This window comes from Cervus canadensis, chromosome 27 (assembly GCF_019320065.1).
Source record: "Cervus canadensis isolate Bull #8, Minnesota chromosome 27, ASM1932006v1, whole genome shotgun sequence".
Classification (NCBI taxonomy): domain Eukaryota; kingdom Metazoa; phylum Chordata; class Mammalia; order Artiodactyla; family Cervidae; genus Cervus; species Cervus canadensis.
Genome location: NC_057412.1, coordinates 18856492 through 18881275, shown reverse-complemented (window position 1 = coordinate 18881275; position 24784 = coordinate 18856492). Strand labels below are relative to the sequence as shown.

General features: G+C 35.3%; 1 protein-coding gene across 3 annotated transcripts in view; it reads left to right on the top strand.

Moving 5' to 3' along the window:
- LOC122428683 overlaps positions 1-24784 on the top strand; it is a 673994-nt gene that overhangs the window by 204298 nt on the left and 444912 nt on the right. For 2 of the 3 annotated variants that reach the window (XR_006265788.1, XM_043448697.1), the window contains exon 1: positions 3117-3570. The exons of the other annotated variant lie outside the window; for it this stretch is intronic. Coding sequence is in view for 1 of the 2 variants with exons in the window: in XM_043448697.1 (XP_043304632.1) it covers positions 3568-3570 (3 nt within the window). In the remaining variant the exon portion in view is untranslated. Of the gene's footprint in view, positions 1-3116; positions 3571-24784 lie in introns of those variants that run through there. 3 annotated transcript variants of the gene reach the window in all.

Genomic DNA, 24784 nt, shown 5'->3' with positions numbered 1-24784 from the left:
CAATGTTTTTTCTTAGTCCAATAGCATTAGCTTTAGAAGAATGGTAAGGAACTTGTCTCTTTAAACTTAGTTTTTAGGATTGTTGTAAGATGTGTTTTTCTGTGTAGGTGTTTTAGTAGAAAATTGATTGAAATCAACTTATCATAGCAGGTGTTATGGAAAATTGGCAATTTGATAGTAATGCTTTTAAGCCTTTCATTTTAGTTCATCTGTTCTTCTGTCCAAAAGTGACTACCTTCCAAAGCATTGCAGGGAAAAATGTATAGATATAGAATAAAACTTTTATGGGAAATTTCAACACCACATAATGTCATTAATATTTTGTCATTATTATACAATGCTTAGAAATTGTCCTTATAACTTCACATAGAAATATCATACTCTATCATTTTGAATGTCTTTTTAATTAACTGAAAGATAATTTAAAATTATTTTTGTTTTTATTATGTATTCTAACTTCATGTCTGTAAATACAAATATCTGGTGGTAAAGCTATCTAAACTATTCAATCTTTTTTCAAATTAGTTGAATTTAGTAAAAATTATCTGAAGTTTTTGTTTAAATTACCATGGCATATAGAGTAGTAGACTTTTGCTCTATAAAACTTAGATGGAACTGAGAGGGGAACAAATTGACAAACTATTTCCAATACTATCTAGTAGTAATCTTTTTGATGAAAGAGGTCACATTTCACAAAGCGGATTCTTTTCATAATCTGTGTGTAATTAAAATATGTCTATGTTTGTTTTAGCCAACTGGCCATAAGAAAACATCCTAGACTATGAATTCACTAAAGTTCTTTTAAATGCTGGTGTATATTTTGTTTTATGTAGGTTGTCAACAACCCTTCTGCACTTATCATAAAATCTTTTGTTTTTAGCATGCTAAAACTGCTGCAGAAGAAGCCAGATCCTTGGGGTGTTGACTGTAAACTTCTAATGTTTAAGACTGGGGACCTCGTTGACTATTAGGAGCTAGTTGTTAGTTTTTAATAAGAGAACAAGAAAACAAAACTTGTTCTTCATTACAGATGAAAATGGAATATAGAATTACAGGGTGGCATTGAATCATGGAATTTCTGAAGACTAGGCACCTTTTAAGCAATAATTAATAATTCTTTATTTTAGTAGTTAGAATTCTTGATTTTCTGCATCTCTACTGCCTACATATACTCAAATGCTTTGGAATAATACTTGCTTTCAATATATAAAAATATTACAACTGAATCACTAAAAGGTGCCAAGACATTATTATTGTCATTATTGTTTATATTATTATCTAACTTTTAATTTTAGTTTTATTTTTTACTGTTACTACAGGGGAAAAGTTTTAAGGGGAAGTTTGATTTTTTTTTTTTTTTGAGATATAGTTGATATATAACATTCTATTGGCTTTAGGGATACAACATAGTGATTTGATATTTGTATTAACTGATTTTTTTTTAACTTAGAGGCAATGTTAAAGTAAATCTATCAATGACTCCTATTGAATATTGGAAAAAAAAATGGAAACTCATTTCTGCCCTAACCCCCATTCATAACTAATTTTAACACTTTAATTACTAAATTCTTTATTACCACAGTTTTCAAAATTGATCCTATCCACTAGATACTATTATCTGATCCTATTTCTCTCACCTGCTTTATTTGTTCTTGGATTTTTGACTTGTCTTATTTAAGTGAGATAATGTCCAGTTTGAAGATAATGCCATTGGACAACTAAAGGTTAATGGGATCGAAATACCAAGTTCAGCATCCAGATGTGATATTACCATTCCTATAGAAAGTTGCACCAGATGATGCTTTGTGGCCTTCTCAAGTAAATAGGGTGAGAGAGACGTGGATGTGGCAGATTCATCTTTTTAATGATGGCTAGGGGGGTGCTTAGGCTTCCCGTGTGGCTCAGCAGAAAAAGAATCCACCTGCAATGCAGGAGCCGCAGGAAAGGCGGGTTCGATCCCTGGGTTGGGAAGATCCCCTGATGGAGGGCATGACAACCCACTCCAGTATTCTTGCCTGGAGAGTCTCATGGTCAGAGGAGCCTGGCTGGCTAGTCCCTAAGGTCGCAGAGTCCAACATGACCAAAGCAGCTGAGCAGGCGGGCGTGCTTTGGGGGGTGGTCATTGTCTATATAACTGCTATAAAATGCTGTGCAGCTCTTTGATTGGATTATACTATTCAGAAGCATAAATTTAATTTGAAATAAAATTCTGTCATATTTTTGTGTCATTATCTTATTGATGATGCTGGTGGCTATTATTTTTAAAGTGTTTTTCCTTGAAGAATATGCAAACAATGTATGAAGTTCAAACGAACCTGCAGTTTGAAAAGATTACTTTTCTCTTTAGTATTTCACTTGTTTTCTGTTATTTTGAACCCTCATTTTTATGTGTATTTTAAAGAGAGGAAGCATTTGTATTAACTAGAGAACAAAACAAAATTTAATTAAAGTGGTTATGAGAATAAGATAATATGTAATCTTGAAAGAGTTTAAAGTAACTGTTCCTATCTCCCAAAGTGGTATGATTTCAATTTCCCTAAGCTTAGAGAACTTTGTTTATAGTAGTTTAACTTTGTGGTTAGATATAAGAAGTCAGTATCTTTAAAGAGAATGAAACTAAAACAAAACCTAAGAACCAAAGTTATTAAGTGATATCTGTGACCATATAATGCATTAGTTATTTTGTCATTTCTATATTCCCAGCTTGAAATTTAATATAAAAGAAATATTTCGCTGCTTAGTTCTAAATCTTATTTGACCCAATATGGGAAAAAAATACCTTGTCTTGGACTTCTTAATAGGAAAAAATAAAATAAAATAAAAATCTTTGACTGAATTACGAGTTGTTCCTGCAAAAAGAAACTTGGAATATTTATTTAGCTTTGGTCTATTTCATTTCTTTAGCATATTTTCTCTTAAAAATATTTCTAGATAGGAGTGTCTGCTTGGTTTTGGTTATCTCAGCTGTAATAAATAGACTTGGGACCCCCGAAGGCACACCCCACACACTTATGCTGTGTGACCTAAGGTCACAAGTAATGGCTGCAAGCTAATTGATTGAGAAAGGCTTGTCTGGAGGGGCCTCTTTGCGTCCTCCTTTACATTCCTAAGTTCTATGAAAGAGGCACTAGCAGCTCAGACTGGCAAGGAAGGAAAAAAAGAGAGGAAGTTTCTCTGCGTTCTGATTACATTCTGAGTTCCCTGTAGTGAGCTTAACTTCTCTCCACCCACTTCTTACCGAGAACTCTCTCCCTTGAAGGTGAACGACTTCAAGCCTGAGCTCAGAGAGTTCCCCGAAAAGTGACTTGAGTGTGTACTGAACTGAGAGAACAAATTACCTGCTTCAGGCGGTGGGAAGCGTATGGAAATTATATTAGAACTTCAGCAAAGTGCACAGCCGCATAATTCAGAAGCCGAGGCTCAGATTGACAGGCAAATAAGCCAGCTCGTGGAAGGGGCCTCTGGGTGGCAGCTCTGGGCTATTGGGTGTTGGACAACTCTAGGCAAAACTGAAATGGAACGGGGGCAGAAAATAGCACACTAACGCTGCGCAACCGTTGCTTTCTCATGGTGAGTGCAGATTTCAGATATTATTTGAAATATACTTTCTATGCTGTAAAACAAGAAATCGTTTGTCCTTTGAGGGAAAAATATAGCAGGAGCATTTCTTACAAGTTCGTAGGCGATCTGGTTTTGTTTCTGCTTGATCTCACATTAAACTTGGCAGTGCTCACAGAGAAATACACTATTTGTATTGTCTTGCATGTCCTGTTTCTTAAAATTGTCCTTTTGTTTAAATCATGCTTCTCTTCAACCTGAATAAATATTGTTTTAGGCAAAGCATGTGTGGAATAGGTAATGAAGGAACCGTGGTGTGACAGAATATATGTAAACATTTCATTTAGTCCAACTTTGTGTCACTTCTACCCGGCTTCACGTTTTGCCACCTTATCTCAGGAATATATAGCACAGTCCGTATGAAGAGAGCTTTGTGTGGGAATTCCAGCGAGTTAAAGGGTCAGGGCCTGTGTGTTATCTGACTGCCAGCGAGACTCACTGGGGTGTCCTCTGATTTTTAATCGAAAATAGGGGGGGAAAGTGCATCTTTACATATTAAAAAGTAAGTGTGTTTTGATTCCAACAGTTGCCTCCTTAGAGTTTATGCATGTTATTCCTGGCAAAAGATTGTGTAAGCCTCTTTTGAGAAGCAGCGTGCAAACTTCTTTTGTTTCTTTTTGCCTGGTTTGGTCACATTTCATGGCAGAAACTTTGCACAGTCTTTTTTTTTTTTTTAATTGTGAAACAATGCTGAGGAGTTTTTATTTCAATGCAAATATACCAGAAGTTAGTAAGCTTGTTTTTTCTGGGGGAAAAAAAATACCTCACTGTAAATTGTGCTTAATTCATAGTTTAGCCACATTTAAAATCCAGTTTTAAATGTGCTTTTGTTAAAAAAATAAAATAAAAATCAGAGTCTACAGGGAGTACTCCTAGAATGTTATAGAAGAGACTCTTCTGCAAAGTATTATAATTTTTATAAGTGCCAAAATATTATTTCTATTGTTGACTTTGTTTAAAAAGCAGTTTTATTAGCAAGGTGACTGAATTAGATGTTACCAAATGAATGAGGGGGGAAATATGTCTTCTGCATTGTTGATTTGATAGAATACAGAGTTCTATATTGTAATTGTGTTTCATGTCCATTTAAACTTTTTAAAGAGTACCTCTTCAATACAAATTTTGAAAAATTATTTTAAAAATAAAATTTCCTAAAGTAAACTCCTTATATTTTGAGATTTATGTTTCTGTTTGCTAAATTAAAAAAAAGAAAAAAAAATATATTGGAGTAATTGTGAAGCTATAAAACTTTACACTAAAGGGAGGAAAGCTTTTAAGAAAGAACAAATATGTTTTTACTTAGAGGGCAATTTTGAAGCATTACTTTGCTCTCCATTTCTAAAGATTTCTGGAAAACTTATCAACTGTTGCAGAACTAAGTCATAGTCTTGACTTTTATACAAAAACTATAAGGAGAATTATTTTTGAGCCATTCTTATGATTTGATACAAGCTTCTTTCAACAATTGCAAAACGTGACTGACAAATCCCTTTCTAAGAGAACAAGTTCATTATGTTCGTCACCTGTTACATTCATTCTCTTTTTTCCTAATACACAGTTTCTTACTGTTTATTAGTGTTGCAAGGAAGTGAAAACCTTTTTTTTTTTTTAAGAGAAAATGTTGAGGTGTTTATTTGCCTGAGCATTTTGAGGTTTTTAAAATTACGTTCTCATCAGGATCTCCCAAAGTGCAATTATTAAATAATGCCATTTGTTATGATCTTTATATAAATGGTCAAAACAGAGACGTAAATTGTTTGAGTTTTTCTTTTAATACGTCTCAGTAAGTAAAATTAAGACATGACTGAAGCCCTAGAAAACTTCTCCCTTTGCTATGAAGATTGTAAAAAAAAAAAAAAAAAAAATGTTTACAGCTTACCTATTACCTTTCAACAATTCTGAGACCAGAAATTAAAGAGAACTTTATTATTCTCCTCGGTTAGAATCTCAAACAGCAACTCAGGAAGTTAGCCTGCTTTGGGGAGGGGCTACAAAGAATGGGGTTCCCTCTAATGGAAGTACATGAATCGTGATAAACAAAGGATAGGAAGATGTACTGCTAAGTTTTAACATTTAATCTTAAACTACTCTCTTCAGTCTTTTCCATTTGTATTTACCTATTGATTAGTTACTGAGGTGAAGGCATATTTTAAAACCTTTTACAGTCTTCAATAGCATTATTTTTAAACCATGGTTTTAAGAAGGTATATATTTTCTTATATAAGGCCACTTTTCAACAGATGTTTAAATTTTGTATTAGATTAACAGGAACAATGGAAATATGTTCACAAATTAATATCCGGTTCTCTCTCTTATTCCGGTATAAAACATATTTGTAATTAACTGTCTTTTCCTTATATTACTGTATCACATTAGATTAAATGTGATTAGATTACTGTATCACACACACATACACGCACTGAGTGTATGTGTATGTGTGTGGGTGTGTTTGTACTTGTGAGCTCGCTGGACAGAGTGACCGAGTGGCCTGGACATATGCTAGGGTTATGACACTCTTTGACTGACTTCCTTAAATCTCATGGTCATTAAATATCAGGGTTTGTTCTATACGCTGGTAGCAGTAGACATCTGTTGCAGTGTATTTATGCCTTCTCTATGGAGGATGAATACCATATTGGCTGTGTTCTTGTTTCAATTACATTCATCAATTTGTTTTTTCAGATGAATTATTCTATCAAAATACAGGACTGAATCTACAGAATTAGATTCTATCATCTCTGACAAATTATGAGTCCTCAAAGACTTTTGTAGAGAGTGACCATATGGTTTTTATTATCCTCCTTATGAGGTAGAAAGCATAGTCATTGTTCATTTTTCTAGAACCTTTGATCTTAGGAGTAACATCTTTCTTAAATTGTGGAAATTTTAAGAATTTTCATTTCAAATATGGCTTCTTTTACCATTAGCTCTAATCTCTTTTTCTAGAACATCCTAGTATATGTATGTTTAAGCTTCACAATATATCATACATATTTCTTAAATTCTCTTTCATAATCTTTCTGTGCTGTGATTTTTTGTGTGTGCATTACTCATTTTTTGTGTGTGTGGATTACTTCCAATTTACTAATTCTTGTTTTGACTGTATCCATTCCAGAATTCTTTTTGACTATATTTTCTTCCTTGGGAATTTTAATTAATTCTTATACCACTTTTATTGTTTCCTCTCTACTAACTTTCTTATAAATTGTATTGATGGTATTTCTTACTTCATCTCTTCAAGGCTTCTAACATGCTTATTTTGAACTTCTGAAATTGATCTATTATTTTCATATCTCTGGAATGACTTCATTGACTGATTTTGTAAAAAAAATTTCCTGACAGTCTTTTTATATGATTTTACATGTATTGGAATTTTCGTTTTCAGGCTCAACTTGAGTGAGAGGGATTTTTAAAAATTCTTTAAATTTCTCTTTCTTTGTTAGCCTCACCCTACTCTTATGGTCATAGAGTTGGCCCTGCACCCTCTCCACTCCCAGCTCAGAATCTCTGATAACGGGTGTACCGTATCTCGTCACCAAGTCAAAAAGCAGTTGTCCCAGGTGCTGACTGCCACACTGTACCTGCTGCCTGTGGCCTCCCTACTGAGCAGTCTATGTAAACCATGGCTCCAGGGAGAGAGATGGTTATTCATCCTCCTGTTATCTTACACTCAGATTTTAATCAGTAAACATAGCACTGTTTTTCACCCCTTATGGTGCAAGTATGGCATCCTAGTTACCTTACAGATAGAGGAATGCTTGTCTCGTATTCCAAAAACCAACTGTTGCACTGCCGTTCATTTTCTATTTCTATTCTACCTCTGGCCCATAGAAGGATTTGGCTTGTTTTTGATTATCACTTTTACATGATCTCATTTAATATTTTAGCTATTGCAGTTATATGTGGGAAGCAAAGACAAGAGATTCAAGCCATATTCTTGACATCTTTGTAAGTTTCCCAATGAGCTTTGGAATCAGAAAATGTGGGTTCAAATTCTAACTCATTTATTACCTTAGGAAAAGTCTTTAATTTCTTAAAAGTCTCCATTTCTTCCCAGCAAAGATACTGATAGCTACGCTTGTCTCATAATGCTGTTTTAAGCACTGATTTAGATAATGTATGGAAAGCAGCTAGCCCTGAGGTTAGCTATTATATCCAAATTCTAGGAAGTAAAAAAACAACCAAAATAAAACCAGACTCTATCAACCAATCATGGAGTGAATAAATGGCAAATAGTAATTCTTGTTTCTTGTATTCTGAGAAAATGCAACATTATTTTTGATAGCTAAAATTTTAAAGATGCATATCAAGTCTAACAGGTAAATGTTCTGTTACAATATCCATATACCCTAGTGCTTGCATGCTTAGTTGCCTAGTTGTGTCCCATGCTTTGCAGCCCTTTGGACTGTAGCCTGCCAGACTCCTCTGACCATGGGATTTTCCAGGCAAGAATACTGGAATGGGTTATCATTTCGTCTTCCAGGGGGGGATCTTTCTGACCCAGAGATTGAGCCCACATTTCCTGTGTCTCCTTCATTGCAGGTGGATTCTTTATGCACTGAGCCATCAGGAAGCCCCACATACCTTAGCAAGTGAATATATTTCAGAGAATTTCAGTAAAATACAAAGCATTTTGCAAAATGACCTTTTGGTGTAGTTATTCTAAATCCAAAGTAAAGTTATCTTTAAGCACAGTAGAAGAATGTGAGATAAGTACTATGGGAAAATGTTTGTGGAATGTTCTTTGGATTTTTTGGCTTTTTCTTTTGACTTTATTAACAGTTACATATAATACATGTTAAATAAATGTATAGAGTTTACAAATTATTATATACATATATAGGTGACAGTTATAGGTATATTACAGAATGGGTTTTGGTAATAGTGAAAAAAGAGGGGAGGAGAGTCTATTGAAAGGGCTTCAGGAGACTTGTTTTGTAGTTTTCCAGCTAATTTGTAACATTAGTATCTTTTCAAAATATCTGTTCTGATGGATTAGGACTCAAACTGGCAATATTGGTAAAGGGTGTGTTTAGTTGGGGGCTGGGCGGGGCGGGAATGAGTTTCCGAGAGTCAGAAGGTTTTAAGGATGAAGAACATGTGAGCAGCACATGAAGAGCTTCTTCACTGTACGTTGAGGGGCACTGAAGTCACTTCCACATGTTTGCTATTTCAACAACACTGCAGAAAACATCATTTGTGTATGTCCCCTGTGAGCATGTGGAGTTTTGTTTATTTTTTAGGGTATATATCCAAAAATTAAATCACTGGGTTGTGAGATATATGTGGTCTCAGTTTTGCAAGTCTCCAAATTACTCTCATAAATAGTAAAATTATTCTCTGACAGTGCTGTACAAATTTCTGCTTCCTTCAGCAGTTATTAGAGTACCCTTTGGCCCACATTCTTTCCAGCCTTTAATATTGCCCAATGTTTTAATTTTGGATATCTGTTGAGTAAAATAGTATGCTAAACTTCTTCAACTTGATTTGCTTTTATTCCTATGAACTCAGGGGCTTTGCAGGTGGGACTAGTGGTAAAGAACACCCCTACCCATGCAGGAGACACAAGAGATGTGAGTTCGATCCCTGGGTTGGGAAGATGCCCTGGAGGAGAGCAGGACATCTTACTCCAGTATTCTTGCCTGGAGAATCCCATGGACAGAGGCTGTAATCCATAGTGTCGCAAAGAGTCAGACACGGCTGAAGCAACTTAGCTTGCACAATGAATTCAGAAAGATTTCCAATGAATTCCTAAAGATAGGAGAGCAATGGATGGACACTTTAGTTAGAGACTACAATAGGCTACTCATTTTTTAATGTGAATGCATCTTTATTTATTGACAATTCAAATGCTCTCTCTGGCTAATGGCTTATTATACCTTTGCCATTTTTTTTTTGTTAGGTTGTTTGTCTTTTTCTCATAGATTTATAGGCATTATTTATTTATTCCATCTGCCTTGTTCCTCCCCACCATAGATCCCTTCACAGAGTGTCTTCTTGAATATAAAGCAAATAAAAACAGAGTTTTATCCCTTCTTGTTATATGCAATATTTTAAACCATACTTCGGTTGTGTAATATACTATGGAATCATTTCAAGAAATGTAAGAAATTGTGTTGCAAATTGTAAGGGATGAACACACGAACACAATACACAGTATACCCATTGGGAACTTGGTTTTGCATGTGACTTTAAGAGAGTTATGAAGCATTACAGGAATTTAGAGAGCAGATATTTATTTTCCCATTGAAAAAATTATATTCTTCAGAACAGTTGAGAATCATGCACTAGGAAATACGATTTATTCCTACTTTTAACCCAGCATTTTAAATATTACATTTTCTATACCTGTGGAAAGTTTGCCAATTGTAATTAAAGAAATATATATGAAGGGCCTACTATATATCAACTGTGACAAGTATTAGTGAGGATGTAAAAGTGAACAAAGCAGATAATCCGTGAATTCATAGGAGGTGGAGCCTGAGAGGTAAATGACAATGAGGGAAGAGTGGGTACAGTGTAAAAAGGACATTCACTGACAGAATACCTAGATGTCAGGCTGAAGTACGTTTGAGAAGTAAGGACAGCTAAATAGGCATGGGGACGGCTCCAGGCAAAGGACAGATAGGCACTATTATGAAAGTGAGAATATAATGAGCTTGAGAAACTGCGAGAAGTTTAAATTGGAAAGAGTAGAATTTTAGGGATGATGAGAGGTTGAGAAGAAACTGCAGAGATAAGTACTGGCTCACTTTTGAACAGCCTAGTTTGGATTTTATCCTAAGTGCACTAGAGACCCGTTTAAAGAGTTTAATATGGCTGCCAAATTCTCAGATATTGTCTTCGTTTGATGGAAACATATCCTGAGAGATGAATGGTAGTGACAACCATGACAATTGATGTATTTCTCAAGAAATTCTGTAATCTGGCTACTATAGTTAATTAGAAGGTTCAAAAGCAGGTTTCAAATTATACGTAAATGACCAATGTTTATATGATTCTCTCTTTTATACATATATATATATATACATATATATATATATATGATTACATATTTGTGTGTGAGCACACATTCATGCCAGCACTCAGTTTTATCTGACTCTGCAACCTCATGGATGGTAACCCGCCAGGCTCCAGCATCCATGGAATTTTCCAGACAACTATACTGTAATGAGTTGCCATTTCCTACTCCAGAGGAACTTCCTGACCCAGGGATCAAACTCAGGTCTCCACCATCTCCTCTATTGGCAGGCAGATCCTTTACCACTGAGCCACCTGGGAAGCCCATATACATGTGTATATGTATATGTATATGTGTATAAAATCCTCCTTAAATTACCAAACTTGTCATTGACTAAAAAAAATTTAAGAATCACTAGGTTAAACTAAGAACAGTAGTTGATTATTCAGTTATAGAAATAGATGGAAATCCTGCCATTTGCAACAAGATGGATGAACCCTGAGAGTATTATAGTAAGTGAAATGTCAAAGAGAGAAAGACAAATGCTGTATGATTTCATTTATATATGAAATCTAAAAACCAAACTTATAGAAACAGATAACAGATTAGTGGTTGCCAAACACAGGGGGATGGAGGGGGAAATAAATGAAGGTGATTAAAAGATACAAACTTCCAGTTATAAAATAGATAAATCTTGAGAGGTGTAATGTATTGCGTGGGGACCATAGTTAACAATATTCTGTGGGGACCATAGTTAACAATATTGCATATTTGGACGTTGTTAGGAGAGTAGACTTTACAGCTTCTCATTACGAGAAAAAAAACTTGTTAAATACGTGAGGTGATGAATGTTAAGTAAGCATTGTGGTGATCATTTCACAGTGTATACGTACATATATTACATCATTATGTTGGAGCTTCCCTGTAGCTCAGGTGGTAAAGAACTTGCCTGCAATGCAGGAGACCTGGGTTCAAACCCTGGGTCAGGAAGTTCCTCTGGAGAAGGGGATGGCAACCCACTCCAGTAGTCTTGCCTGGAGAATCTCATGGACAGAGGAGTCCGGTGAGCTACATTCCGTGGGGTTGTAAAGAATCGGACACGACTGAGAGTCTAACACGACTACCACTACTATGTTGTATATGTTAAATTTATAAAATGTTATGTGTCAATTATATTTCAGCAAAACTGGAGTTAAAAACAAAACAAAACAAAAAAAACCCTGTAGCTGGCCAGAAAAGAACCCTTGAGAAAATCAGTATTTAAGGAACAGATAGAGAAGGAGGAGTTCAAAAGAAAATAAAGAATAACCAGAAAAATAGCAGACAGAATCATAGAAACCTAGTGTGTTAAAAGCTTAGTAGTTAAAAAAAAGATTCCAAAGTTAAGTTCCTCAAATAAAACAAAACTGTATTCTCTCATGCTGTAAGCCAGTCCGTGTGTGCCAGGGGACCACTCTGCTCTTCCAGGTCACTCAGGAACGCAGGAGGAGAGAGAGAACCGAAGTGCGGGGGCAACATCTGTCCTTAAGTTGAAGACAGCCTAGAAATTATATATGATATTCTGCTCTGTTCTACTCACCTAAATTTAGTCACACAGCCATGGCTGGAAGCAAGAAAACTGGGAAATGTAGTTTCCACTTGCGTGGCCATGTGATTAGAAAGAGAGGAAGAATGAATTTTGGGGGAATAACCAGCAGTTGCTTCATCAACATTTTAATTTAAAAAAACAGTGATTAGAAAGGGATATGTGTGTGTATGTGTGTGTGTGTGTGTATACTTATTTAATATATCTATTGAGCAATTTCTCTATTTGGTCACTATACTGTGTAATAAAAGTGAAAGTGAAAGTTGCTCAGTCATGACCAACTCTGTGACGCCATGGACTGTAGCCTGCCAGCCTCCTCTTCCCATGGAATTCTCCAGGTCAGGATACTGGAGTGGGTAGCTGTTCCTTCCTCCAGGGGATCTTCCCAATCCAGGGATCGAATCCAGGTCTCCTGCATTGTAGGCAGATTCTTTACCAGCTGAGCCACCAGGGAAGCGCCTCCTATGATGTGATAAGGTTATAGCCATTTAAAAGAAATCCACTACCAAGTAGTTTATATTCTAGAAAGAAAAGATAGATTGAACGAATTGACAAATAAATGTTGGTGGCATAATATTAGAAAGTAATAAGTCCTAAGAAGAAAAAGATAGAAGTGCTATTTTTAGATACACCAACCAGGGAACATCTATTATGCTAAAAATTGAAAAGGGTCCTTTGAAAGACAAAATATTGAGATCTCTCTCTTTAGGGAAAAATTCATAGTTGAGTTGAAAGTCTTGAATATTGGTTGAAAGAGGATGAGGAAAGTTGCTAATTAGGAGATTCAGAGTTAAAGGAGAGTTATCTTTTTAAGGATTTGGTGGAGAAAATTGACCATGATTATAGCCTAAAGAGAAAATGCATGCAGAGATGAGGTTGTTGCAAGTCCTAGTGCTAGAACAGCAGGTACGATTGATGGGCACAAGTGCAAATAGTTCACGTAGGATGACCTCATTTTTTCCCAAGAATCAGGAGAGCTACTGAGAATGAGAGCTGTGTGGATTGTGTCAGTTTCTTGAGAAGAATTATGTAAGTGTAGAGTTGTTGTGGAAAGCCTCCAGCATATACGAAAAATCTGTCTAAGAGAGAAGCGTGTCATGGGATTGAATCTGTGCTTGGATTACTCAGAATGTGGGTGACAGGCTAGATATTAGTAGTAGTGTCAGTCACTCAGTCATGTCTAACTCTTCGCCACCCCATACACTGTAGCCTGCCATGCCTGTCTGTCCGTGGAATTCTCCAGGCACGAATACTGCAGTGTGTTTCCATTTCCTTCTCCAAGTAGGCTAGGAAAGAGAAGTCATAATGAGAGTGGTTTGAGTCGGGGGCCCCCAACTCTGGGATCTAAAACCTGATGATCTGAGGTAGAGGTGATATAATAACAATAGGAATAAAGTGTACAGTAAATGTAATGTACTGGAATCATCCTGAAACCAGCCCTCTACCTGAGTCCATGGCAAAGTTGTCTTCCATGAAACGGGTCTCTGGTGCCAAAAATGTTGGGGACTACTAATTTAAGTGATGAAGCGTAATGTCTATTCCAATGACAAAAGGAATGGTTTCCTTCAGGAGAGAAGAACTAGGTAACCACATGCAGTTCGAGATCAATCCTGAGTTTGTAGAGTGACTGAGAAATGTGTTTCAGGTTATATTTTTTCAGGACAGTTTTCTTTTATATTAACTTGATGTTCAGAATTCCAAATCTTTAATTTAGTTGACTTCCTCATTTTTTATGTGTTGGTTTATTATTAGGATTATAAATTCACTGTCCCAGTTATGAAATTATGAAGACAAGTCATAAAACTATTAAGAAACTAAAACCATAGTGGATACCTGTTGAGTTGGCATTTGGTTTTTCTTTAACTAACATGCTGGACCCTAGTAGAAATGCTGTTTTTATTTCATGGAATAACTAAGGAAGTAGAAACCGCTAGGAAAAACATGTAGTTTATAAGCTACTTATTAATTTTTTAAATGTTTGGCATCTTATGTGTCATCATCTATATTCCATTAATACATGGATTTAATCCACAGATTAAATCATACAGTGCACAGTCCTTCTTGGCAGGTGTGTTCTTCTTGGCAAGTTGATTCTGTTTTTTCCATGTTTTGTCCTTTTTGTCTGGCTATTTTCATATGCCTACATGCACTCCATCTTTTTATCAGAAATGATGCCAATATAGAGAAATCATAGCCAAGCCTATGAGGATTTTTGCCTTTTGACAGTACTACCTTGACATTATGACATTTTCTTTCAAGCCTTTAAATTTCTTTTTATGAAACTATTGATAGTTTCTGTTAATTTTCTAGTTCACAGATTCATCCAAAATATATCTATTTGAGCTTTTTTGAGGTATTGTTGTTGTTTACCTGACTCCAAACAAGATCGTTCTTGTCCTCTGTTGTTCAGTCACGTCCGATTCTTTGTGACTCCGGGGACTGTGGCCCACCAGGCTCCTCTGTCCATGAAGAGCTCCAGGCAAGAATACTGGAGTGGGCTGCCATTTCCTCCTTCAGGGAATCTTCTCAACTCAGGGATCGAACCCACATCTCTTGTGTCTCCTGCGTCGGCAGGCAGATTCTTTACCATTGAGCCACCTGGGAAGCCTAGTATTTATTTTTCCATGAAATATTTTTATTGGTTTGTCTTTCCTGTAAGTGTGCAAGTGTCTGTCTGGTTTTATTTTGGCCTTTCAGTTGCATTAACCCATTTTTTGACTTCTCTTATTTTCTTTTTGGGAGATATAGCTGATTTCTGCATTTACATCTTACAATTTGTTACTTTGAAGTGAAATGCCTTTTTGCCTTCAAACCTTTCATTACTCTGATGTACTGCCATTTCTTAGTGCTTTAAGTTTCTTCTACACTATTCCTCATTGCTAACACAGTCCACCCTTCAGCAGAATTCCATTCCAATTTCTGTGAAATAGCTCCCTCAATAAAGCAGAGGTAAACATGTCAACCTCAAAACTAAATATGGTATTCTTTGACATCAGTATTTTCCATGTTAAATTCAGATACCTCATGTACACTGATAATTGGTTTTCTTATTGTTCTCACCTTCTCAATCAATATTTTCTTGTCAGTCAGATGCAAATTAGTAGGATTAGGTTTCATATGTTCTTGAAGGGAGGATATCACAACGCAATGTAGGAAGATTTTTACAATCAATATTCATTTGTACTGTTTATGCACTAGAAATTACATAGGGGAAAATGTCACAGGAATATGGCTCAAAACATCCAGGTTTAGAACACTTTAATCAACATTTAGAATTCTTTTCTCCTGTGGATAGAAAAAATGATCAATGCTTACTAAATGTTATTAACCTTTCAATCACTGTTATGCATTTAGCAAATCAATTTAATTACCTATTGGATGATTAGAAATGACTAGTTTGAAACAGACATTTAGAAAAGCACACTGGTGCCTGATACACATGCACGAACATGTGCATGTAGTTGATAGACACACATTATGGGATGCTGTATCATTTTATCTGTGTAAATTACTGAAATACTTTGAATTAGATTCAGATAAAATGAATTCTGATTTGAAAATTTCAGCAGACACCATTAAAAATGAGGAACCAGAAGGCATAGTCTTTGCAATTTTATTTTAAAAAGATTATTCATGAATCATGAACCATATAGCTTCAGAATAATGTTAACCTTTAGGAAAATTTGAAGAATTGACTTCCTCTATTGCTTTTAGATTCAAGGGATTTGATTTTTTAAATAGGAGAAATTTGCATTTTTCATACATTTTGGAACATAACATATATAGACAGACAGACACAAGACTCAGGACTTCCCGGGTGGCTCAGAGGTAAAGAATCCACTTGCCAGTGCAGGAAATTACTCGGTTTCAATTACTGGGTCAGGAAGATCCCCTAGAGGAGGAAATGGCAAGCCACTCCAGTGTTCTTGCCTGGGAAATGCCATGGACAGAAGAGCCTGGTGGGCTACACTCCATGGGGTCACAAAGACTCAGACAGGACAGAGCGACTGAACAACAATAAACACATTGATCAAAGATAGCTAAGACACAGTTGCCTCTCTCAAAAAGTTCTTGCCTTATTTTAGTTCACTTCATTTTGCAGAAAGTGTGACTATTGTTTATAATGCTACTATATCCCATTTCTTTTTAATTTTTTCAAATAATCACTACTGAACTAGATTAGCTCTTTTGGGGATTAACCTAAATGCTTTCACTTTTTTACTGGGAAGAATGCTACATGTTGCGAATCAGCAGTTCAGGAACAGACCAGCTACTTTCCCAGTCTCTCTCCAGCCACCCTGGCAGGTGCTTTGAGATCCACAGAAAAATATCTGAGGATAAATCCCACTCACAAGTAGTACAGTGACATTAGGGGGGGTTAAGTAACAGTTTCTTTGACACTTTATAGAAAAGGCAGAATATAAAGACTTATTTGGAATCTGAAGTGTTATCAAATGAATGCTATGGAAATACATAACAAGGCAAAAACATTCTGAAAGACTTGATAATAATTATTGTTTAAGGGCAAAGCATCTGCTAGGCCTTGAGTGATGGAAAGGATGGAGACATATGGCTGCAGATTCAAAAGTCTAGCCAAATGGATTCAGTACTAGCCGGAAGGTCTGTGGACCAATTCCATGTAGATGTAGCAATTCCTAGAAGAGTAAGTGTGTCCAAATGGAGAAACTTTGCGATCCAAGCAACAGCACAGGGGTGGGTTCGACACTGGAGAAAAGATGTGATGGCCATTCTACTCAAAGCAGGGTCATTCCAGCAAGTCTGTCCAAAAATAAGATCATTGCACCATGATTGGTTATTTTCCACTGTAATAATTAGATGATCAATCAGCAGTCTTAGGCTCATAAGACCACATGTGCTGAAGTAATAGATAAAACCTCAGCATCTTAGAAGTTTAGAACTTAGAGCAGAGTCCAAGATGGTATTTTTGGGCACCTTTCTGCTCAGGATCCTTTCTCTTGCAGGTCCACCAATATCAACTCCCACAGCCTTAAATTATGAGTTCACACATAAGAGGATTATATGGTTCTGGTGGGGAAGTGTACATTGATCCGACCCATACTCTGAGTTCTTCAGAACTCAACCACATGATACTTTGCTCAAGTGAATCTGGGAAATATGGTCTGTGTCCCTGAAACAAAAACCTGAACTACTTATTCAAATAACATGTTTCTGTAATTACAAATCTTTAAGTCAGTCACTGTGGAGAACACCTTTATGAGTAAGACATACTTTCTGCCCTCAAATTCTTAGGTAGAACTATACATAAATAAATGTTAGTGTGAGGCCAGATGTATTACATTCTGTATTAGAGGGATAAAGAGTCTCTTAAAAGGAAACTCCGTTTAAGAGGCAAGATTTGAGCAGAACTTGAAGCAGGTAGGGGGCTCACCACCAGGCAGAGGTGGAGAGTATGAAGAGTGACGTAGCACCAGGTAATTATCAGTCTGCTAGGGACAGAGATAAAGATGTTGGAAGATATCTGGGGATGACAATATAACAGACCTTCAACACTCTGTTAGGGCTTCTTGGGTGGCTCAGATGATAAAGAATCTGCCTGCAATGCAGGAGACCTGGGTTCAATCCCTGAGTCAGGAAGATCCCCTGGAAAAGGAAATGACCACCCACTCCAATATTCTTGACTGGAGAATTCCATGGACAGAGGAGCCTTCAGTCCATGGGGTCACAAAGAGTCAGACACAACGAGCAACTAACATTTCCACTTTCACTTTTAACACAGTATTTATAGTTCAAGAGTCATTGCAAAACCTGCAGCATAAGCTTAAGAAAGAAAGCAGTGTTCAGAATTTGTTAGTATGGAAAGAAATTAGTGAAGAGAGTTAACAGGGAGCTACTTGAAGTAAGGCAGTGGGGATGGAAATGAGAGAACAGTTAATGCAAAAACATTTGAAAAAGTGGATTTGAGGTTGTTTGTGTTGCTGAGTAAATCCAGAGATTTTTGCATTCCACTGCCAGAATGTTCTTGATGGTTAATCCTTGGGAATTATTTGAAGAGTTCAGAGAGCACTTATAGTTGATCTCATTAGCTAAGGGACTGTTAACAGCTGCCAAAACAAGAACTTTTTCAGGGTTTGAGCAATGACATCTCTGGAGGCCTTGAACTTGAGAAGAGCAACAGAGATACCTAAGTTCTATTGTAGCCACAAATTACCGTATTTTGAAAAACAATTTCAAGCAATATTAATGTGTAATTAAAACAGAAGTGTGTTATTTGGATAAGTGATTCAAATTTTTCTTTCAGGGTCACAGACAGATCACATTTCCCAGGTTCACCTGAGCAAAATATGGCCGTGTGGCTGAGTTCTGTAAAGCAGAGTGTGAGTCAGATCAATGTATAGTGGTTCTACATCAGAACTGTAAAATCCTCCCATGTGTGAACTCATATTGAAAAACAACTTCATAACAAGAAATAATACAAGTTAGATCCCTTCCATCCTTTTAGCCCTAAGCAAATATATTTCTTTTATTTCTAAGTACCTTCCCTTGACCAAATTCTCACACCACATTCTATTCTAGACTTACTGTCAGAATCTAGACAGTTTCAAAATTATGCAGAAAGGTAATTAACTTCAGAGAGTTTGAAGTCTCCATGAGTTCTTTTAGTTCTGTGATACTTGGTGAAGAACAGGGTAGGAATTCAGTTCTTCTCAAGTGGCACAGGAAGTCTCCTCTGTATGTTCAAGAATATTCATGACTTAAAACACTCTCCAAGAATGAGTGCTTTGAGGGCCACTTCTCCCCCTTTCTTATGATGCAAGTATTTAAATGTTTGAGGAATAATATAGCCTCTTGAACTCCCATTAGACCTGCTAGCAGTAATTTACCAGATGTAAAGATCAAAAAATGTTGGTGGAGAATATATGAATCCTGGTTTCCAGGTGCTGTACTGTAAGAAAAATTTTCCATTAGCTACTGAAAATTGTACTCCTCCTCAAAGATAGCCTAATCCTTGTTAAGATCAAAACAGAAGATCTTCATCAATTTCTGCAGAGAAGAGGTAACAAAGTTTAGATGACAGTCATGGTGTTATAATTAATATGTTATTTTTAGATTGATAATTTACTTTAAAATTACTCCAACTTTCAGAGAAATCATCTTACTCCCATTAAGCCAATTTTATGCTACGTTTAAAATAAGTTGTTACTGCCAATTGGAAATACAGTACAGTAGCAACATTCAAATGAAAGTGCATTAGTTATAATAAAAGTTTGTATCTCATAATACATTTTTCAAATGGTTTTAGTTACAATAATGGTTAGCACTTATGAGTTCTTAAAATGCTTTGATCTAATGTGTAGTTTTCCATTTACTAATGGATACATTTCTTAAATTAATTTATTTTTTATTTAAGAATAATTGCTTTACAGAATTTTGCTGTTTTCTGTCAAACCTCAACATGAATCAGCCATAGATATACATAAACCCCCTCCCTTTTGAAACTCCCTCCCATCTGCCTCCCACCCCTCTCATTTGATTGGCCAATGGGAATTTGCTGTATGGCTCAGGATACTAATGGATACATTTTCAAAATACTGGAAAGAGGACAGGATATCCTAAAAGTGTCCGAGATTACATTTGTTCCTAGCTGTTCATTGATGGTATTCTTTTGGTAAAGTGAGTGGAAAAAGACTGATTAGTTATCAGAAAATATGGGTTTAGTTTAGGTTATTCTCTGGTTGACCATAAAATTTGTCTGAGTTCTTAGTTTTCATCTATGATAACCACTCTATCCACTGCATAGAGTTATTTTCAGGACAAAATTATGTTTCAACATACATAGAGAAAGGTATGAAGTACTCTTGGCTCTCTCCGGTATTTTTATACTATTGGCCTATCTCTGCTGACTTCATCCCCATGTCCTATGTTGTGTCTTTTGATCACTCAAAGCTCTGTAAAGTAGTCTTTGTACCCAGACTACCAGTCTAAGTTTTTACCTCCTGGGAGAATGATACAGTTGATGTATTTCTGTAAAGTAAAATACTGGATCAGTGATAAGGACAAAGAAAGAAAGGAATTGTATTCTCTAGTTGGTTGCTGCCATAGGATTATTGTTTTTTCCTATATTGCAATTCTTAGTATATTGTACCACTCTTCTTAAAACCATCCATTAATGTTTTGTAAATCTCTTGGTGTTTGGTTTTGGCATTTCTTCAAAGTTATCTTATGAATCTGTGATTTGAGGATTAGGTTGAAAATGTATGATAATTAGGCATTCTTCTTGAAGTTTGTTTGCTTGAGTTAAAACTACAGTTAAGAATACTTCTGTTTGTTTTTTTCCTGATAAAATAAAGGCTGACTCCCACTTACTTTTAAATAATACGCAATTGAAGGGAAAAAAATGTTTTCCTTGTTGATTTATTTTGGGGGTGGTTGTTCCTAATGACAATTTCTCCTACTTTGTAGGATCATATTATAGAAGGACCTTTTAGGATACTTAACTTATTACTTAAAGAAACAAAAATTAAAAAAATAGAAACTGAGACATGAAAACCTCTGGGGCTAAGTTTGTGTGTATAATAACTGGATAAATCCTTTGGTGAAGTACACTGGGTAGTTTATGGTATTTGATATATAAAATATACTGAATTTCGTATTGGCATGATTTGAATAGGCCAAAATATTTATGATTAAACAAAGCATTTCCCAATTAAGAATTATGGGCATACTTTAAAGTAGGAGTAGTTAAACTTTGTCAAGTGTCCCAAAAGTACACAAGGATTTGGTAGATAATCAGTCAAAATATTAGTTAGGATGAATGAGTACATGTGAGAGTGTGTATTTGGTTTGTTTTCCTATTTTTTACAACTCCTTTAATAGGTAGGATTTATCTTCTGGTTCTTTTACAAGAGTAGGATTTTCATTCACCTGTACTTTTTTTCCAAAGAGAAAAACCTTAAGTTTCCTAATGTGCATAGAAAATATTAAGCATTTTAGCTACTCTTGTAATTTTTCCCTTGCTTGTCAGAAGCAATAATATTGCCATCATTCAATGGCTACAATAATGTTGACAATTCACAAGCTTTTAAGAACAAGTGCATTATTCAGGGGAAATTTACAAATGACTGTTCATTCCCCCAGACTGCTAAAACAAAGCAAAATTAATTTTAGGTCTTACAGATCTAAGGTAACTGTCTGCAGCTTAATAAGTATCAGGAAGAAGATGAACTGAAAGGCAGGAAATACAATCTAGTGGTGAAATTTGTGCAGTTATGGAGGAAATTTCCAACGGAAATGGTGGAAGTACTGGCATACAAGGACTTTGGATAAGTGAAAATTCTGCTAGACAAAGGGCTGAGTTACAACTAGTAAGAATTTAATGTTTCTCTAAGAAGGAATGCCTCTCTTGTCACTTATATTTATCTAATGAGTAGATTTCCAAGCTGAAACTTTGACATTTTGCTGTCAGTTGTAAGTAAGTTGGGCAAATCCAGGTATGGAAATTGGACATATACAGTAAAATATTTTCTCCCTGCTAGGATTTAGTTGCTTATGACAATGTAGCAGAATACCTAGAGGTCCTTAGTTCCAGAAACACTGAGGATGTAGGAGATGTTCAGTAAATGCATGTGATTAGTTAAATAGAATTGTAAACATGTAGCTAGTGCAGTCTTAAATCATGTTAGGAGAAGAACATGTTTGGTTTAGTGAAACAGATTTAGTCACATTACAAAGTTCTAGAACTGACAATTTTAAATGTTTCTTTTAAATTGGTAGAAATTCAAAAAAACATGGCAGGCTAGAAATGATGGGATGATAACTGAGATTTTACTATAGCAAGATTTAGCTAAGCAGTTCTTGAGATTGGGTAATGGTATGTGAGTTTTCTCATCAGGTCTGTAACACATTTCCCCTAATACAGATTAAGAGTGCCTGGATAAATTATAATTATCCCTGTGGCTTTTGCATAACATAATTAAGTCTTGCTAATGCAAGTACTTTTATTAAGTGAAAAATGATGTTTTGAAAGTGATGGAAATGTCTACAAGGTCAGTTGAACTAAGGATAGAAATGTTGGCACTCATAACAGTGATGAAAATGAAAAGAAAAAAAGAAATCCTGTGTATTTTCGTTGTACGGAGTCTTCAGAACACAGAGTCTTGTTTATGTGACAGGCGTATGAAGGATGGTTTCAATTAGGCTGACCCTGCACGAGGCTGAGCTTGTGCTCCAGGTGTCCAGACCACAGAATGGAAAATGCAATCTGTGTCTGCTTTACTTAAATACAGTACTGAGATCAGCCTGTCTTTTAAGTGCCTGATTGCTACTTAATTACAGAGAATTTCTCTTTAAAAGAGCAACCCAACAACATCAGAGAAAACTATACAGCACTCATTTCAGAGCCTCCTGCACCTTCCCATCACATGGGAAGAGTGTGATATATCTAATAACTTTATACTGCTGGGTTTATTAAGTGGTAGTCATTATCTGTTTTATAAAAGCTGTTTTTAAAATAGCTAATGGGAGTATTTCTGTTGACCAATAAGTGCCATCTAAAACTGTGAATGCAAAGTAATCATGTTCATTCTTATGATAGTTTTATATATGGGTTTTAAGAGTCACGGTCATGTGGTAAAAAGACTGTTAATTTAGAGTGAACAAAGGTGAATTCAAATTCCAGCTCTGAAATGGTGACTTGCTATTTGTAAGCAAGTTTGTTAACTTCTCTAAGCCTAGATTTATCATCATTAAAATGAGGCTAATAATTCCTACCCTGGTGGGCTGTTGAGAGAATTAAGTGAGTTGATTTACGTGAACCACCATCTTAAGAATGTTTTGATTAAATCTGATTTTGAGAAATAACTCACAAGAAATCTCTCAAAGGAGGGAATATGAAATAGACTAAATGATACTTTTCAGGAAAGTACTGCATTTGAAACTATCTATTATTTATAAGTGTATGAATTTATATTTAATTATAGAATAATAGTTTTCTTTTCTTTTTATCTCCAAGTGAATTATTTAGCTTTCTCTTCTCTAACGCTCTGAAAAGGTAAATATTTTTCAATATTTATATCTTAATTCTAAAAGAATTTCTCAATGTTTACTTAAGTCATTTTCTGAAAATTTAGAAAAGCTTTTTCTCTTTCATTATGTTTCACATCTGGTATTTCTGCATTTATTTTATTAATTGATGTTGAATAACCTGGCACATGGGCCCATTTCCTTGCCCTTACTTTTTGGAAATAAGGACTGGCCTAGATATGTCAGTGATTAATAGAGTTCAGATGTTTATATTACTAGATCTTTCCTTCTTTACTATTTACTAGAAGGCAAAATATGAACCTGCCAATTGACAAACCATGAACACCCTTTTATCACTTCTTCACCATCTAGCTTCTCTAGCACACCCATGAAAAAATAGATCCTTAAGATGTGGCTGAAAAAAGTGTGAGAACTCAATGGTAGCATAAATTTGTTCATTGAAACTTTTTGAACCTTTACCATTTTATTTCCTGTCAGAAGTTACAGTAATATAGATGTAACACTAATATTTATTTTTCTACTGTTCTGCATTTATTTGGATCATTTCATGAGAATGATAAGTAGGATAAGTTAGTAAAGTGATAAAAAGGGAAAGAAGACCCATATCTTACAGGTATTTTGTTTTATAGTATGACAATAGATATAAAAATAGTTAAATACGAACAAAGGACAAACACATGGCAAACTATTATCAGAAAAGAACTATTTTTCTTTTCAGTAGGTTTTGTACTTAGTCTATTAAGATTAAACATTCTTTTTGAAGTAAATTATTTTACCTTTTAAAAATGCCTTATTGCTGAATAGTGAATTAAGATGAACTTAATGTCCCTAAAAAGTTTTTTTTTTAAACCTGTGCTGTACTTAAAGTGCAGTTTTATTTAATAAATTATCATCCTTAACAAAAAAACTATTGTTTTATTAACCAGTTGTCTTTACTTACTATATAAATTAAGTTGGTATGTGTTAAAGATCTGATATAATCAAAATTTAGTTGAGGGAATCGAAGAATTATTGGAGGAAGTATTTTCATTATAGTTTTGAGACACGTTTTATGAGTGACTCTTTAACACTTTACACTAGGTGTTTTCACTCTTTTCATTACTATTATTCCTATTTGGAGTTTGAGAAACTGAGGCTGAGAAACGGCAAGTCTGGTTTCTCAAAGTCAGTTTTCCAAGCCTAGTGATCTTTGTAACTACACCCCAAAGGGGCAAGTGTTCTAAGAAAAACTAAATCCAATCCTTTTTCAATCTGATATCTACCAGAAATTCTTACTGCCTTAAGAATTTTTCTGATGTTGAAGAACTTACAATTACTGATATTCTTTCACTAGACTTGTTCTTGAGGCATGTTGCTTACACACAAAGCCAAACTAATATTTAGAAGAATAAAATAAATAGCTTGTAAGTACATAAGCCCACTACATTTACATAGTATGGAAAAATCACAATATATTAAAATGTTCTCATATTGTTAGATGTTTATATTATTTCTTCTACTTCATTATTTCTAACAATCCTGTAAGAAATACCACTGTTTCTGCCTTCTTTTGCAGAAATAAAATTGTTAATTAGGCTGAATTTTAAAATCATCCTTCA